Source organism: Lytechinus pictus, chromosome 13 (assembly GCF_037042905.1).
Source record: "Lytechinus pictus isolate F3 Inbred chromosome 13, Lp3.0, whole genome shotgun sequence".
NCBI classification, from domain to species: domain Eukaryota; kingdom Metazoa; phylum Echinodermata; class Echinoidea; order Temnopleuroida; family Toxopneustidae; genus Lytechinus; species Lytechinus pictus.
The window spans coordinates 1,049,683-1,070,238 of NC_087257.1; the positions used below are offsets into that span (position 1 = coordinate 1,049,683).

The 20,556-nt window shown below is 35.9% G+C and overlaps 1 protein-coding gene across 6 annotated transcripts; it reads right to left on the minus strand.

The window, feature by feature from the left end:
• Positions 1 to 660: 660 nt before the first annotated feature.
• LOC129274901 (probable ATP-dependent RNA helicase DDX23) lies at positions 661 to 20,157 on the minus strand. Of its 6 annotated transcripts, none has more exons than XM_064108109.1 (4): positions 20,119 to 20,157; positions 12,207 to 12,356; positions 11,412 to 11,672; positions 661 to 8,774 (listed from the first exon to the last, which is right to left on the minus strand). In XM_064108109.1, exons 2-4 carry the CDS (start codon positions 12,345 to 12,347, stop codon positions 8,496 to 8,498), a joined length of 681 nt encoding a protein of 226 aa, XP_063964179.1. In that variant the 5' UTR covers positions 12,348 to 12,356; positions 20,119 to 20,157; the 3' UTR covers positions 661 to 8,495. The 6 variants fall into 6 exon arrangements, with proteins under 6 accessions (XP_063964179.1, XP_063964175.1, XP_063964177.1 ...); XM_064108105.1 differs by lacking the exon at positions 20,119 to 20,157 and adding an exon at positions 19,583 to 20,106; XM_064108107.1 differs by lacking the exon at positions 20,119 to 20,157 and adding an exon at positions 19,588 to 19,673.
• Between the last annotated feature and the right edge of the window lie 399 nt (positions 20,158 to 20,556).

Sequence of the window (20,556 nt, forward strand, 5' to 3'; positions counted from 1 at the left end):
AGCGACCCGTTCTGGGAGTCATCCTACGAAATGTTTTCATGAGAGCGCCCCCTTGGAATGTGTCCATCTTGAATTCAGTATCAATCCTGGTTATGGCAGATCAATGCAAGGGAGCTCTATTGCCTGCCTTTTACCTTAATTGTAAGGCTATTTATTTTATATACAAAAGTTGTATTTTATATGTGTTTATTATGCTTTATATATGTAATACGGAAAATAGACGCCTATGATTTACAATTCTTATTGAGTTATGCTTTTTGTTGAAATTGGAAAATTAGATCAGATAAGTAATAATATATATATGTATGTATGTATCGATTTAAATATTTGCTTACTTTTTTACTTAGATACATAAACAAGGCAGAGACAAGGTAAGAATATGTTTTATGATTGATAGTGATGTACAATGTATATATTGATGTATTTATGTTATATTTATGTCATGAACAAATAAGAAAAAATAAGAAAAGAAAAAAGATCACAAAGAAAAGAAAAAAGATCTCAAAAGAAAAGAAAAAGATTACAGAAGAAAAGAAAAAGAAAAAAAGATCACAGACAAGAAAAAATGAAGGAGAAAAGAAAAAGAAAACAAAAGAAGAAAAGAAAGTAAAAAAAGATCAAAGAATACGAAAAATGGAAAGAAAAAGATATGATCAAGAAAAAAAAGGAAAAACCAAATGTACGTTGATGTATATTTTATGATTTTATGTTTAGGGTTTCCTTTATATGTTAAGTTGGGTTATTCCTTATGTTAAGTATGTCAAGTTATGCTAAGTTATATAGAAAATGGGCCACCCAATTTTTTTAGGGTGGGGGGAAGTATGGTGTTAGGGGATTAGTAGGGATTAGTAGTACTCGTAATTAAGCACACAATGTCACATGACCCACCGGCGGGAGGAATGAACACAAGATCTGCAGTCAGCTGTACAATACACATACCGGTAATCTACACACACACGCAAACACAGTCACAAGAAGAAGACTCTACATTCAGCCCCCGGCTATAGCAGACATCCTGAGAGCAGTGAATATACAAGATAAAGGTAGGACTTTCTCCCGGTGTGAAGTGTATGTGAGCTAAGTGAGTGTATGATTATTTATGTTATCGGCCCCCCGCAATAGGGACTACACCAAGATGGCTGACCTAAGTATCTCAGTATGTCCAAAAAATTGCTGGATATAACTCCTCATCAACATCAGAATATCCCTAAAAAAGTACTTCCAGGTCCTTAAATGAGAATGAATACTGGCCACAAGTAAAAACTGTGAAGATAAAAACTCCAAAAAGTGAAATTTTAGGAAAGTTTAGGACACACAACCACTGCCCTGCACACACAGCACACAGCAAATGTTTAGTTTTTATAAGTGCAAACTGCACAGATAGGAAAATGCAAATATTAGTCTTCTTTCAGACGTTTAGATTTGTCTTTGGCAGATTTTGAATGCAACAAATAGGCATCATTTTTCAATTGCTTCAGTCATTTCTTTTTTTGATTGAATGGTTTATTTATTTCAACATTCACTGAAAATAGCAGCCAAAGGATGAATTACATTCAGTTTACAAATGGTATATACAGACATATGAAAAATATACAAATTGGAATAAAATAGGCAAATATCAAAATGAAATTGTTCTTCAAAATAATTATACATATATGAAATTAATTGAAATATCCAGCATATGAGAAGAAAGCCTCAGAGGTAGAATAAAGTACATTTCTGACTATGAATAATTGATGCCAGTTGGCTCACGTTTACGTTAGGTATTTCAGATGCAATGTTAGCCATTGTTATATTTGAGGTGTTTGTTTACTCATGATGTCACAAGTGGGATATTTGGAGTTTACAGATTGAGAAATTATACTAAAACTTTAACTAAAATATGTTAAACAATGAAGACACTTGTTCAGACTTAAAGGATTATTTTTACCAGTAATTCAATTTATTTGTCAAGTACTTAATGCAAACATGGCATCATGAAAGTAAAAGCAAAGACTTCAGATCTTTCATAAACAATTTAATTCAGACTGTAAAGTCAAATATGAATTTGGTTCATGGTTTAGGAAGTTATGTAAACCACATAACATGCAGTGATACATTTATGGTCATGAAACTGAGGATGTTTTTTCCCTCTTTTTTCTTATAACTCCATAGATTGAATAAACACAGTTACATCGGTTCTTCGGAGGCCAGCTCAGTTGATCGTTGTACTTATACAATCCCAAGCGGAATTTGCCATCTGTAATAGTTCCTTTCCGTCAACGATCCAACACTTGTCATAAGAGTCTTGCACATAAAGTTTAATGTTGACCTCAAAATGAACTTTCACCATATCATGTGACCTCCCAACACTTCATAGCATGCAGGTCCTCTGAGTAAATCTACCATCCAAGTTTGGTTGAAAAGTGATTTACAGTTGCGGAGTTAGGTGTCATAAGAGTCTTACATGTAACCTTTAACGTTGACCTCCGACTGCAGCATAACATGCAGGTCCCCCAAGTCCATCTACCATCCAAGTTTGGTTGAAAAGTGACTTACGGTTGTGGAGTTAGGTGTCATAAGAGAGTCTTGCATGTAAACTTTAATGTTGACCTGAAAATGACCTTTGACCTTACCATGTGACCTCTGACTGCAGCATAACATGCAGGTCCCCCCAGTCCATCTACCATCCAAGTTTGGTTGAAAAGTTACTTACGGTTGCGGAGTTAGGCGTCATAAGAGAGTCTTGCATGTAAACTTTAACATTGACCTGAAAATGACCTTTGACCTTACCATGTGACCTCCGACTGCAGCATAACATGCAGGTCCTCCAAGTCCATCTATTACCCAATTTTGGTTAATTGTGACTTACGGTTGTGGAGTTATGTGTCATAAGGTTTGTGACGGACGACGGACGACATTTGGATCCCTAAGTCTCGCCTTCACCTCTGGTCGGCGAGACAAAAAATGAAGCAATGTACATCAGCATTTTCCAGACTAAAATCATAATTATTTTCAAGAATTCTCTCTAACAATCAGTGAGATATCAAATCTCTGCACCTGAAAAATATGAAGCACAAAAGTTGTGTCTCTCTTAGGCAAGATTGGGATCATACCAGTAGTGCATTTACATAGAAATTACATATTACACAAAGAGTCTCGCCTGGTTTCGTAATCAATGAAATACAGTGCGTCCCAAAAAAACTATACAGTTTTGAAATGGCTGCCAAATAAAAAGTATATCACTTTGGGGGGACTTATATATATGGGAAGCCAATAAAGTCATCTTTCAAATGACACGAAAATGTTGGAAAACTATTAATGCTTGAGTGAGCACCACTCACTTAAACAAAGGGTATAAAAATTAGGGTGGGCAGGAATTAGCCTTTCGATTTCTTTCAGTTTTTGAGAGGCGAGTCCCTTGGAACTTGCAAACTTGAGGGTGTTTGTGATGAATTAATGGTCATTCATTATCAATTTAAATTGTAAGAGCAAATTTTATGAATTATCAAATTGAAATTAAATGCATGAGTGAGCGTGAATTGCAACCTTTAGTGCAGCATTTTAACTTTACAATGTGGGTCTCAGCAGTGTGTTCATTGGAGTCAGGAGAATAGGGGTAAGAAAGGACTTCAGTGGGTGAAGTAAGCTGATTGGAAAAGGGTCAACATAACGTTTAGCCTCCCTCCCACAGGTCTGCCCCTCCCCCCTCCTGTTGACATTCATTGAGACTGATTGCTATTACATGTACGCATTAAGTGCAGAGCGGACTGTCAATTTTATAATAAAGTCTGAAAATTAGGTCATTAACTTTTACCTATCAATTATTCAATCAACAATCTGTTAGTAAATCAACTCAATCAATGTGATCAATCAAATATTCAGCTTTTTCAATAAATTATCAATCAAACATTCAGCTTTTTCAATTAATTATTTCATAAATCATCATAATTAGTCAAGTTCTTAATAATCCTTCAATGGAAAAGAAAGACCTGTCAACCATAATTCACTTGGCATTTCAGTTTTAAATACCATCCAGGAGAAAGAAAGGGGATGGAGAACACAAAGAAGAATGCCCCTTTAACCCAGTCTTACCCTATCTCACCCCCTTGCATGTAACAGGTACCATCACATTACTCTGACTCTCGCAAGCACACTTGCTAAGATCCACATAATAAACTAAAAATGCTATGGGCGATTCCACACTAGAACTTCAAAAATATCATAAATTTCAACATGCTTTCAATAAGTCATAAGTAGTGTAATATTTTACTATGATACCTACATTTTATGAAAATAATGAATTTTAACCAAAAGTGAAGTCAGATATAGTTTTTTTAGGGGGAACAATGGAATTTTCAATTTTCAATAATTTTGCTGATTAAATAGTCAAGTACAAACACTGCCTGAAACAATTATTGGCAAAGCACGAGAAGACTGAAAATATTGCAGGTCAATGGAATAATGTATCATTGAATGTTCCAAATAATATCTACAACATTTTCATGATCCATAATAGGGGCAGCCCTGATTTTTCCGAACCTATTTTTGGCAATGTCCCGTACGACACATGAAAGTGCAAAAGTTTTTCCAACAATTTTTTTTTTGATGATGCAATTTCACAAAATCAGTTTCTCTATCTTTGACCCATGGGTGATCGATTTATCCCATAAGGATCTAATTACTGTCCTTCATTTTTCAATAATTGTCCTATTAATAGTTGTCCCGTACGACACACAATACATAATGCATTTAATTACATGATTTGGATTCAGGAACTATAAATAGTAGACCTATTTCAATTCAAGTAATTGATTTGACATAAAGTGTACTGAAAAGGTACTTTTTTTATCTCCATAGAACATGAAATAGGTGATTCTAACCATTTTAATTGATTTCATGTAGGCGTATTCTTTTGTGAATCCCTCCAGCTAAACTGGTGATTTTCTTTGGTCAGAGCAGGTTAATTTCTTTGTCATTGAGCATGAAAAGAAAACCTTTATAATTGATTCACCCTAGCCTGGAAGATGACTTCCTCTTGCATGCTAATGTGGAATTATTATAAGATGTAAAAAAAATTACATATCAATCATCTACTAGTATTTGGACTTCCCTTGATGATCACTTACTTTTTTATATACAATATTGAAACTCCTTACTTTTTTCAAGTTGTAAAAAAAATCTGGAAAATAAGACAAACCATATGGTTTCATGAAATGCAGAAAGGTCTGAAAAAGTAGAACCGCATTTCTTTAGAAAAAAATATTTTGTGGAATTACAAGTGACAGTTGTCATGTATATATACATTTTATATGAAAAATGATAACATTTTAGCGCCATAATTTACACAAACAGTTTCATTCATTCATTGTTTAAATAGTGTATTGGAAATCATCAATTAATTCACTGAATATAACTTCACACAAAACCTCAAATTTTTCAGCTCGTAAAAATGCTGTGAACCCTTGTACATTTCCCATCATGAAAAAAAAATGATAACATATTGCTTCCGATTGTATATATTGAGGTTACTTAATTATATTGTCCTGAATGACTACTTATTAAAAGACTTTTCATTAAAAAGGAAGAATTTAGGGGCAATGCTCCCCTTCTGATTAATAAAAAGTTCATTGTTTTATTCAGGCTGCCGAGTACAACACGCAAGTGCCTGTACAACACTCAAGTGTCCTGTACGACACACAAGTGTCCCGTACGACACATTATTTTGTTTATGATAATTGACATTGATATTCAGCCAATAGCGGTTTCTAACATAATGAATGTCTTTAGTTTGATAGGATTATCATTATCATCAGCCAAATAAAGTGATTGAAGAAGTCAAAGAGACATTAAGTAAGAAAGTTTGGCTTCAATTTAGAGATGTCCCGTACGACACATTTTGAGTGTCCCGTACGCCACAATGTTCTCGAAAATTGCAATTTGCTTTATTTATTCATGAAGGATTATTTCGCTTTCTTTCATAGATGTGTTTGTTCTTGGGTAATTGAATATCAATTTGAGTTCAGTTTCAATGAAAATTATCTGTCCAACTCACAGACTTTAGAGTACAAACTTGAGGTTTCTAAAAAAGCCACTTTTTCTGCGTCCGTACGACACATTACTATTTTAAATCTGTATTATACAGGATGTGAATTCAAGTCATGTTAAGTCTTGGTTTTTCTAACACTCTGGTAGTACTTGATGATCACCTTTAGTTACTGGAATATATTTTGTTTTTCTTGTCAAAAAACTGTCAAATGTTCTCTAAATGTCCCGTACGACACGTATGGAATCACCCCTATGTACACTAAAATTACAATTCCTGTTTTCTCATGCATTACATTTCAATTTAGTAACTCATGAAATTAGCTTTAAGAAACCAAAACTGATCTCAATTCATCAATAATTTAGCATAACACCCTTAACTTTGCAAGTTCCAAAGGACTCACCTCTAAAAAAACTGGAAGGCTAATTCCTGCTCACCCTAGCGAAGGTTAGTCTCTCAGGAGGGGTGAAAGGGGTAGAGAGAGAGAGAGAGAGAGAGAGGGGGGGGGGGTTAAGTGTTCTGTTGACCCATATCCTGCCAACCTACTTCCCCCACCTAAGTCCTATCCCTATTCTGACTTCCATGAACACATTGCTGAGATCCACTTGAAAAAGTGAAAAATTGTATTTCACGATCACTCATGCATTAAATTTCAATTGAATAATTCTTGAAATTTGCTCTAAAAAACCTAAATTGATAATGCTTGATAATTGATTCATCAAAACACCCTAAACTTTGCGTTCTAAGGGACTCGCATCTCAAAAACTGAAAGAAATTGGAAGGCTAATCCTGCCCACCCTAATTTTCATACCCTTTGTTTCAGTGGGCAGTGCTCACTCAAGCATGAATAGTTTTCCAACTTTTTGGTGTCATTTGAAAGTTGACTTTATTGGCTATATATACATGTATGCAATGATGACATGAACACCAAAACATTCTACTAGCAGCAGCAAAGAGACCCAACGTCAAGGAATAGATAAAATGGTTCAACCAACCTCAACCATGTATAGGGTTAGATTTATCAGTGATTTGGCATTATAATGTGCAAACTCATTAATTCAGCATCGGCAATAATTGGCAGTCTTCAGCTTCTACATGTACATGTAGTTGGCAAAAATGAAAAAAATCTTATTCAAATTTTTTATGAGACTTAACCCTATCCAGGGGGGGGGGGGGGCCTCAACGATTCGCGCAATATTTTTGCCGCACAATTTTTTTTTACCTCGTTGCTCACTGACTTTTTACTTTCAAGTCTTGCGCAACTTTTGAGACCAATTTGCGTCACCCGGGTACGCGGTTCCAAAATTACGCAACATTATGTAAGTGCATGTTTGACCAAAAATTGCTCAAAAACGTGATTTTGTGTACTCAGTCGATGCAAATTGTGTTTTTAACCAAAAATCATAAATGTATGATTACTTTTAGTTTTGCTGGTCTAAAATGTATTTATTTTATGCTGTTTATGATCTCAGAAGAGTCCTCAACAAATTTCATTGAAAAAAAAAAATGAAAAACAGAAGGTCCCCAAAACAAAGAAATTGCAAAAAACAATATAATACATTTAAGAAATTGACCTGATATCGCATTTATTTCATGTACACTTGCTAAGAAACAACAAAGAGTTTCTTTACCAAAAATAAGAACATTTGGAGCTTTATTTAGGGACTTAGAGGAAAAAGTATGATTTCAGATACTAATTACGCATAAATTAGCATAATCACTTAAATAATAGCAATTTGCATGAAATTACAATTTAGTTGATTATGTCCCAAACAACCTGCGTGCCAATTTTCGGCGCGATCACGTGGTCGAGATCTTCCCAGCCATTGAACTCCCAAAATATCCTGACCTAGATAGAGTTTGAGTACTGTACCCATCTCAAATGGTGGCAAAAATATGGGTTGAGTTTGCAAGTCAAATTTTGAATGTGGTACACTCCTTTTCTTTTGCTGGATATTTTAACCAAACATTGCAGCAATTCAGGGAATTACTAACGATTAATATCAGATGCCACAAGGCTTATTTCACAATGAAAATAATTTCTAGAACCATTTTGGTTTAATAGGCAGTGAGTGGATCAGCTGAAAAAAAAAATGCACATGGCGAAGTAATGCATTTGCATGTTAAAACTTAGATTCTCCTCTTTCATGTGGTATGACTTGCATGATTCCTCATTTATGCATGAGTGAGCAAGAACAATTAAAAAAAGGATGCCAAAAAGTCAATGTGATGTCCATTTAATGTTGGTAAAAAGTTTATTTGAACTACAACAAATCCAGAAAAGATTTCAAGATCAAACATGATTAAGGAGACCTTCCTCACATTGACACATCAAATCTGAGCTACATCTGAATTGTACTTCACTGTAATTTGATACCTACATTACTGGACATCTTGTAATTTTTTGTACCCAACCAGATGGACCCATATCCAATAATCATTATTCTTCTTCTTATTATTCATATTATTATCATCTTTGATTCCTTGAATGTATAAATTGAGCTGGAAACAGCAGCTTGATTATATATATTGCACCTAAGAATAGATAAAATGGTATTGTGTTTGTGATCTTACCTTCAATATTCTTGGCCATATCAAAGTTAATGACGAGAGAAACATTCCTGATGTCAATACCACGACCAGCTACATCCGTTGCTACTAAGATATCCTTCAATCCTGCTTTCAGGGATGCCAGGGCATACTCACGCTGCTCTTGACTCTTACCTCCGTGAAGAGTAGTTGCATTGAACTAGTCATCAAGGGGGAAAAAATCAAATCTTTATAATGAATCTCACTGAATAGGAATAAAATTGAGTAAATGACCAGGCAGTGGTGTTTCGAATGGAAATGCAAGACAATTTTTTTGGAAAGTCAAATGTTATTTAAACATACTACATACAACTGGGACTACAATATTTACCTAGTGTACCATCATAAATTGATCTTTCTGACTCGAAAAAGGTGAATATTCTTACTTTTTTTGGTAGTTTCCAACTAAATCAAATTAAAATTTCATGGAAATATGGAAAACAGATCGCCATTTAATGAATATAAAGATGTAAAATGTGAAATTTCTGTAACTCTTTTTGTCATTGATTTGACGTAAGGTTGGCCAATATTGGATTTTTTTTTAAAATGAACAAAAAAAAATGGGTCGGTCTGCCGAGGACAACCAATTTTTTTTGTATGCCCCAAAATCCTCTATATATCTCAAAAAGCCCAATCCTTTTACGGTTAAAGGAGTATTCCAGGCTGGAAGTATTAAGATTTGAACAGATTTATAAAGTTAATTCAGTAAAAAAAATTGAAAGTTTCATAATCCCTAAGGAATAACAAAGTTGTGACATATTGGCCTGGGGGAGGAATCCACCCCCCTTTGCATTTTTCACGATAAATCTGCTGCGCAAAAATTTTCAACCGCGCCGCTCGCTGACTTTTTACTTTCGAATCTCGCACATATTTTGAGACCAAATTTACGATGCCCGGATACGCAATTACGAAATTACGCAACATTATGTACGTATGTAAGTGCATGTTGGACCCAAAACTGCTCAAAAATGTGAATTCATGTACAAATCCAATGCAAATAGTGTATTTAGCCAAAATTCATAAATGTATCATTATTTCTACTTTTACTGATTAAATTTAATTTTGTCACGATTATGATCAAAATTAAGCCTGCAAAAATTTTAATAGAAAAAAAAAGTAAAAAAACAAAGAAATACATAAGAAAATTTTAAAAATAATAAAATACATTACAAAAAAATTGCGATACCAAATTTTTTTTGGAGTACAATTGATCAGGATCCTACAAAGAGTCTGTGAATAAAAAATTAAGAGTTTTGAGGCAGTATAATAGTTGATGTTTTATTTCATGAATAAATTAGCATAATTAATTTATTAAATTAAAAATCTTATTATTTGAAAAAAAATTTACCATACAGCCTTGTAGATTATATCGCACACTACTACTGTGCAAATTTTCGTGGCACTCGCGGGATTGAAGGCCGAGATCTCGGGGGGGGGGGGGGGGGGGGGAGCAGAATCTGGCCCTCCCCGGCTGTGAGATGGGTCCAAATAACCAGGCTCTTTTAGGGTTAAAGTTTTGAATTGTTTTGGTTAAACACTTTTATGCATGTCTTCATGAACATGGAATGAGCAAGCTGATGATGTCATATCCCCACTCTCTTTTTTATTTTATTATTATGAAGTCATACTTATTCAAATTTTGTCCAAGAACAAAAAAAATTGACAACTGATGTAATGTGTACCCTATTTTGTTACCAAGGAGATATTTCATACACATATACATGACAATATGAAAATATTCATGCTCCATGTAATAGGCCTAAGAAAAAAAAATGGGGATAAGACATCATCAGCCCACCTATTGCATATTCATGAGGATGTTCATATATAAATGATTTACAAAATGTTGTTAATCTTTAACCCTAAAAAGACTGGGGGGGGGGGGCTGATTCAGCCCCCCCATCGACATTTTTCGCGATAAATCTGTAATGCGAAAAGCTGGCGCCGCGCCGTTCCATGACTTTTTTCTTTCAAGTCTTGCGCAACTTTTGAGACCAAATTTGCGACCCCCGGGTACGTGGTTCCGAAATTACGCAACATTTCGTAAGTACATGTCGACCCAAAATTGCTAAAAAACATGACTTTGTGTACAAATCCAATGCAAATTGTGTTTTCAGCCAAAATTCATAAATGTATCATTATTTTCAATTTTACTAATCAAACTAAATTAATTTCATCTTGTTTATGATCAGAATAAAGTCATGGATGATTTTCATTGAAAAAACAATAAAAAACAAAAAGTAAAAAAACAAAGAAATACATAAGAAATTTTTAAAACAATAAAATACATAAGAAAAGAATTGTGATGTTGAATTTTTTTTCATGTACATTTGATTAGAATCCTACAAAGAGTCTATGAATAAAAAAAATAGCAGTTTAGAGGCCTTATTTAGTTAATTAGAGCAAATCTTTGATTTTACGCATAAATTAGCATAATTAATGAATTTTGAAATTTTTCGGAAAATTTGATCCAACAGTCTTGGAGATTATGCCGTGGGTAATGCACGTGCCAATTTTCGTCGCGATCGCGCGGTCGACGGCCGAGATCATAGGGGGGGCTGAATCAGCCCCCCCCCCCCCCCCAGTCTTCTTAGGCATCAAAATAGCCCAGTCTATTTAGGGTTAAGACTCAATAATTTTGTTATTTGTTATCAGATTTTGATGAAATTTTCAGTGTTTTATTACATTCATTTTGATACAATTATTTTCAGCCGAGTATCCTTTTGATTAAAAAAGGTCATCCCCCAAAATAATGAGATAAGTGAAAGAACGGAAAAAGCAATGGATATCAACTTACGCCCATCTTTTCTAAGCTCTTTGCAAGGACGTCAACACCCTTCTTCTGATTGACAAAGATAAGTACAGGAGGATCTATACCCTTCTCAAGAAGCTGTATCAGTTTATGTCTCTTCTCTTGATTGGTTGTCATGTAAACTATTTGTTGTACACTCTCAACAGGTTTTCCAACTGAACCAATGTATACCACTGCAGGTCGGCGCAAGTAAGATCGTGCTACACGCTCTACAGCCGTAGGCATGGTGGCCGTGAACATCACAGTCTGTTTTAATAAAATAGGAAATATTATTTGGTGTTACACTCATTTTTCAATCTATAGCATAATGAAAAAGAGAGTGTAGTGACTAAGGTTGATTTGACACCAACATAATATTGTGGGCTAAAGTAGACCATACAAGCTCTAAGATGATGATTTATTTCATTTGAATAGAATATATTCCATATAAAATTATCTTATTCAATGGAACAGAATATCATTTGGGTAAAGAGAAAACATGGTTTGGATTTTCCTATTCACTCAAGCAGGAGGCATGCTTACTGCGCTAATCCTATTGATACTAAGAGAAATGCTTGTATTTTGAGTGAATGTTCTAAGAGTTACTCTTCAAGATTAGTTGTTGAAATTTGTTCAGAAAAATTTGCAGTATTCGTACATCTTTCCAACTAGCTCATTATGTTTGGGATGGCATGTTGGCATTCATTGCATTTAATCTGTTGTATACTGAACCAGGTAGTGTGTATAGAACTCAGTAGTGAATAGGTCAAAGCTTTCTGTTTACTAAAACCTATAGCTCACCTGTCTGTATTTCTTCTTTGAGGCAAAGTTTGCAAGAAGTTTGGTAGCATCTTCTGCCTCTTCTGTATCTGGTTTCTGATTGGTCACTGGTAAGTATTCAAGAATCTTTTGAACGTCGGGCTCAAAACCCATATCAATCATTCTATCAGCCTGGGGAAATGAAAGATATCATCAAATGTTCAATTCAAGTAGGAGATTACATACAGTACATCTCAGAGAAAAAAACCCAAAGACTACCAATCATTTAGAATCTCGTCTTTCATCTTATATAACTTAGATGATTATTCATTTGTGCATGAGTAAACACAATTTGAAGCAAGGACACAACAAAAAATTAATTAGCAGATGGTACCTGAATTTCGAAAAAAAAATCACATCTGTGAAGAGCTCATCATCTGCTCTGTAATTTGTTACCTCAATCACAGCAAATGATCCGGAAATAACAAAGTTCTGTTCATTTAAAATAATGCTTGAATTTTAATCATTCTAACTACGACGACGACCGCGACGACATGTTTGATTAGATCCTCCAAAGATTCCTCTTTTCCTCATTCTCATCGCCTTTTATACTTCTGATAATGTAAATATCCTGTTCAATCAACTGCCAGGATCCTCCTAGATAATTTCAGCAACAAACTGGTATGATGATATATGCTTTTTAACCGTCTGTATTGTGCTTCCGTTATGTGATCTTCCTACGTGTCCCACGTATTGACTTCTGTGTGTGCATTACCCATTGAGCGTAGATGTACATCGGCTGCTTGTCATTCTGCAGAGACTTATAGAAATCAGACTCCATATTAATCTACGATTTTAATCTTCTGTCAATCTATCTTGCCAAATATATATATATAAACATCTACTGTTCTTCATGTACATTCGTTCAATATGACTAAAACAAAAAAGAAAAAGACTGGAACATCTTCGGATACCCATGTCCATGAAGAGCAAGAGAGTGGGACTCCAGAAAAAGCACACATTGAGGAAAATCTATATTCACCGACAACATCGCATAGTACAGAGTCTATAGTTACAACTGTAATGAATGATCTACTGACTAATTCCTCATTTCTAGACAGGATAAAATTGATGATACAATCAATTGTAGATGCTACGTACCAACGACTCGTAGACTACACAGAGGAAAATCGAGGTTTCATACATGTACTGGAAGTTAAGATGGAGGAGAACCAGAAGGCCATGGAGAAGCTTCAAAACTTTGTGCAGTCACAACAGGAGCAGCTGGATACCCTGAAGAGAGCGAACAACGATCTTGAGCAGTATTCCCGCCGCAACTGTGTCAGGATTTTTGGAATCCCCGAGATTCGAGGAGAGAATCCTGACCAACTTGTCACTGATGTATTCCAGAAGCGATTGAAGCTCAACGTAACGTCAGCTGACATCGAAAGATGTCATCGCGTAGGAAAGACGGATCCAGATCCTGGAAAACATCGCGCACTGATAGTTAAGTTCTGTAGCTATCGTGTTAGAAAGCAGGTCATTTCATCACGCAGAAACTTGAAAGGATCACGCATATCCATACAAGAAGACCTGACTATGAAAAATCAATCGCTGTACCGTAAAGTCTACAAAAGTGTGAAGATGACTAACAACAATGTTCTTAATGCATGGACCTATGATGGAAGAATCTTTGCCCAAGTTAAAGCAAGTGGTGGCAAGACAGTAACACTCGTCATCTCTACAGAAGCAGATCTTGCCCGTCTGACATAGTGACTCTTCAAATGCCTCATCTTGCTTTCCTAATATAAATCATACCTTTATTATTATGCAGATATCCACTGGCAATCTTTGATTCCCTTCTCAATTCATCAAAAAATCAAAACATTTGTAATCTCTTACATGTAATTCTGGACTTGTAATTTAAGAGATTAATTTTATGACTGTTCCCCCAGATACTGCAATGTATTCATACCGCTGTTGTTTTTGTCTTTACGTATGCTACCAATTCTGCATGCCATCACTATTTGTTACTAAAAGATTAAGGTTTGATGTCTCTGTTATTCAATATTTGCACTGCATTTTTACATCCTTTTCCTGTTGTTTTACTCTTAGATACATAATTATAATGTCACTGTTAGATGTACCTAGCATTCTGCTCTGTCAATACCTGTTGTGAACGATGAGAGTTATATATTACAGGAAGAGGCTGATAATGACTGTATATATGTAACACCAGAAGACTTTTTAAATGAAAACTCAGGTAAAACACATGGTTTTTCACTCCTGCATTTACATTGTGGTAGCTTGCCAAAACACTATGATGATATAACGTCTCTACTGTCACATTTAAATAATTCTTTTGGTCTTTTAGCATTTACTGAAACATGGTTGGACAATGGTAAAAAAGGTGAATTTAATATCGATGGATATAAGACTGAGAGTAAATCACGAAATAATAGAAAAGGAGGAGGAGTTGCATTTGCCATTAGAAATGATGTAAGATACATCATGCGTAATGACATCTCAGTATTTAATTGTCATTGTGAAAGCCTTTTTATTGAAATTTTAAAACCAGGAAAGAACATTATTGTTGGTGTCTTCTATAGACCACCTGATCAATCACATGCACATTTTATGCATACTTTAGGAAATATTTTGTCTACAGTTCATAATGAGAAAAAAGAATGTATATTTCTTGGAGACTTTAATACTGATTTAATGAAATTAGATGTACAGAGTTCTTGTAATGAGTTGCTTGAATTATTTTACTCATATTGCTTTTTTCCTTGTATTACAAAACCAACAAGAATAACTAACTCCACAGCTTCATTGATTGACAATTTATTTACAAATAGTATGTGCAATATTTCCACAGGAATACTAACCTGTGACATATCTGATCATTTGCCAATATTTGCCATGTTTGAGTTTAAAGGTATATATGAAAATGAACCTGTAACATATAAACATCAAATTAATGATATCAATATTGACTGTTTTCTGAATGTTTTATCTTCAACTGATTTTGATAATCTGCTTTGCAGATATCAGGATGAGCCAAATTATATGTATAAACAATTTATGGAGTTTTTTTCGGAGACTTATAATAAATGTTTTCCTCTCAGAAGATTAAAAATAAAGAAAAAATCATAAACCATGGTTTAACAAAAAACTTAAACAGAAGTGTTCTAAAAAAATAATTTATATAAAAGGTATATTAAAAATCCTACATCACACAGAAAAGAATGTTATACTAAATTTCGAAATTCTTATACAAAACAAATACGTGATGCAAAAAGAGATTACTACTTTTCTAAGTTTCATATGTTTAAAGGAAACATTAATAAAACATGGAAAACAATTAATGATCTGTTACAAAGAAAAAGACTCCATAAAAACACCTCTGTATTCCAATGTAACGGTACACTTATTAGTGAATCCAAGAATATCGCTGAAGGTTTCAATGATTATTTTAAGAATATTGGTCATGAAATAGCTGGAATGAATAATAGTAACTCTTGCAACAACTTTTAATCATTCTTGGGTAAAAGTTGTCCCTACACAGCTTATTTTTTACCTATTACAGAAAAAGAAATAATTAATATTGTTACATCTTTTAAAAATGGAAAAGCTCCTGGTTTTGACTCTATTGATTGCACTGTTGTCAAAAGAGTTATACATGCTATTTCTAAACCACTTTGCTGTATTTTTAATTTATGTATTGAAAAGGGTATTGTACCTCAAGGTCTGAAAGTTGCTAAAGTTATTCCTATACATAACAAGTGGAACGCCTCTGGCAGTCTCGCGCCTGCATTACGCGATTTAATATAGCAGCAGTGCTAACTTTGAAAACTACTATTAAATAATCATTCACAAAAACACCATTCATATAATGACATAATACCACGTTCATTGACCATAAATGACATTTGAACGGTGACTTAAGACTTGTCAACTACACCCATGTCCACATTTCATTCACTCTATCCATAAACTTTCAAAGTTATGATGGCAATTCAACAATTACCCCAACATGGCCTAAGTTTATTGACCTTAACTGACCTTTGACCTTGGTTTTGTGACCTGAAACTCACAGGGGATGTTCAGTGATACTTGATTACTCTTATATCCCAAGTTGTATGAACTAGATCCATAAACTTTCAGAGTTAGGATGGTAGGTAATAATAATATGAACATTTGTAATGCGCCGGTATCCATCATAAAAAGATGCTCATGGCGCAATAAAGAAAAGAAAAGAAAAGAAAAGGAAAAAGAAAAAGAAAGGAAGGAAGAAAGAAAACCTACTAAAAAGAGGGGTAGAATAACAATTACCTAAAAGCTTGCGTGAATAACCAGGTTTTAAGAGAACTTTTGAAAGTGGTGAGACAAGAAATATTGCGGATTTCTATTGGCAGTTTATTCCATAGGAAAGGCCCAGCATGTTGAAATGATCGATCCCCCCATGAATTATGAGATTGTGGTACAGCGAGTAAGAAAGAACTAGAAGACCTAAGGTTGCGAGAGGGATTGTATGGAGTAATCAAAGAAGAGTTGTATTGAGGTGCAGTTCTGTGAATAGAATGGAAAACAAGTAGTAGGATTTTAAATGTAATGCGCTGTGCAACGGGTAACCAGTGAAGAGATTTGAGAATGGGGGTTATGTGATTCCTCTTGGGGGACATGGTGACGATACGGGCAGCATTATGTTGGAGTTTCCTAAGGCGATCTAACTGAGATTGTGAAACATTATATACTAAAGCATTGCAAAAATCAAGACGGGATGTAATGAGTGCATGTATAATCTTCTCTGTACAAGACTTAGTGAGATACTTCCTAATGAACCCCAAATTCCGTAATTGGTACTGTACTGATTGACATATACTAGAGACCTGGGTAGACATGGACATATTAGCATCAAACATAACCCCAAGATTTCTGCACTTATCTGAAACTCTGATTACAGAACATCCTATTTTTATGGAGCAAACATTAGACTTAGATAACTGAGCCCTAGAACCAAGCAACAAGAATTCAGACTTAGCATTATTTATTTTAAGAGAGTGTGAGCACATCCAATCTAGTACATCATTAATACATTCTTCAAGCTTTTTGATAGCTAGTTCAGTGTTATCTTGACCAGCGGCTAAAGAAGTATACAGCTGAACATCGTCGGCGTAACAGTGGTACTTAATAACAGAGTGCTTATCTAAAATATGCTTGAGACCACTGATGTATACAGAAAAAAGTAGGGGACCTCCCATCGATCCTTGGGGAACTCCGCTTGTCAGGGGAACTTGATCTGACCTTGCACTGTTGACACAAACCAGCTGATATCGATCAGATAGATATGACTCAAACCAGCTGAAGACCTTTCCCCGAAGACCAAGAGATGACAGAATATCCAAAAGTATGCCATGGTGAACCGTGTCAAATGCAGAAGACATGTCTAAACAAACCAAAGCTGTGACACGTCCGGTGTCCATCTCTGACAATATGTCATTCGATAAGTTCACCAAGAGAGTCTCCACGCTGTGATTAGGACGGTATGCAGACTGCCTTCCATCAATCAGATCGTTTTCAATGAGATAGTCTGACAGTCTAGAAAAAGCGACACGTTCCAATACTTTAGATAGGTATGGCAAATTGGAGATTGGCCGATAGCTAAGGAGTGACTCACAGTCCAAAGATGGTTTCTTAAGTAGAGGGTGGATGTGGGCCAGCTTCAGTGCTTTGGGAACCTCACCACAAGAGAGACTCATGTTGACTATCGCTGCAATCACTGGTGCGACTGTTGGAGCACATTCTTTAAGCAACTTTGTCGGAGCAGGGTCGAGTCCACTTGACTTCACAGGAGTTGTACAAATAAGGGATTTGATTTCATCTGCTGTGGTCGGTTCGAAGACTTCCAAAATTTCATCCGTCAGACAAGGTCGTTGAGAAACATCTGGAGAAAGGCTACGTTGGATTGAATTAACCTTGTCAACAAAGAAATTATTGAAGATATCTGCTAGCGACTTATCACAGGCAAGTGAAGGAAGAGGGGATGACTGCTTCCGGTTAAGAAGTTGATTAGCAACCTGGAACAGACATCTAGAATCATCGCCACAGTCTTCAATGACTTTTCTGTAGTAAGATTGCTTAGACTGACGAATAAGATAATTAACGTGCCTTTTCTGCTCTTGATACAACTGACGATCAATCTCTAATCGCGAAGACCGCCATTTCTTTTCAAGAAGCCTCCGTCGTTGTTTCTCAACGGTACACTCTTGGGTATACCAAGGAGCCTGAGGGCGAAGTTTGACCTTGCACAACTTAGCCGGTGCATGCTTGTCCATTAGATTGATGAGGCTTGTGTTGTACTGAGCAACTGCAATGTGAACATCCAGAGAGGAGCCACCAGCAATGTTGCTCTGCTTCAGATCATCAGCGAACGATACTCGGTCAATAGCTTTGATGTTACGTACAACCGACTGTCTCACCTCAGGACGTGGTTTGGCCACATTAAGAAAGCATGCTACTGTCGAAGGGTCCGAAATGCCAGGGATTACACGAAGACCAGAGAAAATATCTCTATCAGAAGATCGTATGATGAAAGCATCAAGAATATGACCACGTTCGTGCGTAGGTGATGTTACCATCTGAACAAGGCCATAACTGGAAAGCAGTTCATTGAACTTCTTCGTGTTGGGCAAAGTCAAGTTATCCAAATGAATGTTGAAGTCACCTGTAATAACAAGGGGAGCGGGTCGGAAAGAGGTCTCCTCCAAGATAACAGTAAACTCTTCGATGAAAGTAGAGAAGGCAACACGGGTCCCAGGAGGGCGATATACCATAACTACGTCAATACTGATATTGTTAGTAGATGATAAAGTAACAGACATCATCTCGACGCTCTTCATATGTAATGAAGGCCTTATAGCTGCCGTCAGTCCATCACGGTATAGGATCGCAAGACCACCTCCTCTCCTGTTTGCTCTACACCTATGCCTAAAGGTATAACCTTGAGGAAGGAGATTGGCTATAACTGCGTCATCAGATGATGTCAACCATGTCTCGCAGATGAACACTACATCAAAATTATGCTCGAGGACGTAATCTTGGAATTCATCAGATTTATTCCGCAAGGACCGGGCATTCAACATACTCATTGATAGCCGTCTTTCAATGACATCATTAGTTGAAGAAGGTGTGGAGGACAGGGAAGGCGAAGGCGAAGATGGCAAAGAAGGCGGAGTGGCCAGACACATGTGTTGTGTCACCAACTGAAGTTGACACTTTTCCGGTGACCTACGTCCACGATGCGTACGCTTCTTCTTCTTCCTGGCAATGTCAAGAGAGATGATGGTTTCCCAGACTTCTCTGTCCAGCCAATGTTTGGTGTGCGAAAGACTATGAAGAAGGACACGATCATACACCTTACGTCTTAAATGCTGTGATGATGCATTGTGCTGTGCGGTGTCAGTCCTAGAAGAATCACATCCTTCAGGACCCGGATTTGGACTAATATCACCAGATCTAAGAAGAAGGACTTGAAATGTAGCGTCAGTGTTTGCATAGTATGCAATACGAATGCCATAACACTTTTTCAAACGAAGAGGGATACTACACTCAGTACATAGGGAAGATGTGTTCAAAGTACTACATTCACTTGCATGTAGTACAAGAATAAAAAGAAAGATAACAAAAGATCCAAACTTGACCAATCCCATTGTCAATGTCAAGTCTATTGTACACTACAAAGTGAAGAGATTTAATAAGGCTGAGTGAACATCATGTTGAGCTGTTGTAAAATGGCTGCACAGTGAAATGCCAAGTTAGATAAAAAATGAGACATCAAAGTTAAACAGGAGATCCAAACACAAATGTTATCAAACTGGTCTAGCTGCCTCTACAAATATTCATGAAACAGATAGTAACTCTCAAAAAGCATAAACCATCCAGAGTTAAGTACAGTGACAGAAAAAAGAGATAGAGGGGGCTACAAGGAGGCGCACACCCTAAGCTCTCAACAAATTCAACAAATTCAACAAATACCCCTAACACGGCCAAAGTTAATTGACCTTTAATGACCTTTGACCATGGTCATGTGACCTGAAACTCGTACAGGATGCTCAGTGATACTTGATTACTCTTATATCCAAGTTTTATGAACTAGATCCATAAACTTTCAGAGTTAGGATGGTAATTTAACAAATATCCTTAACACGGCCAAAGTTCATCGACCTTAAATGACCATTGACCATGGTCATGTGACCTGAAACTCGCACAGGATATTCAGTGGTACTTGATTAACCTAATGTCTAAGTTTCATGAACTAGATCCATAAATTTTCAAAGTTATGATGGTAATTCAACAAATACCCCCAACTTAGCCAAAGTTCATTGACCCT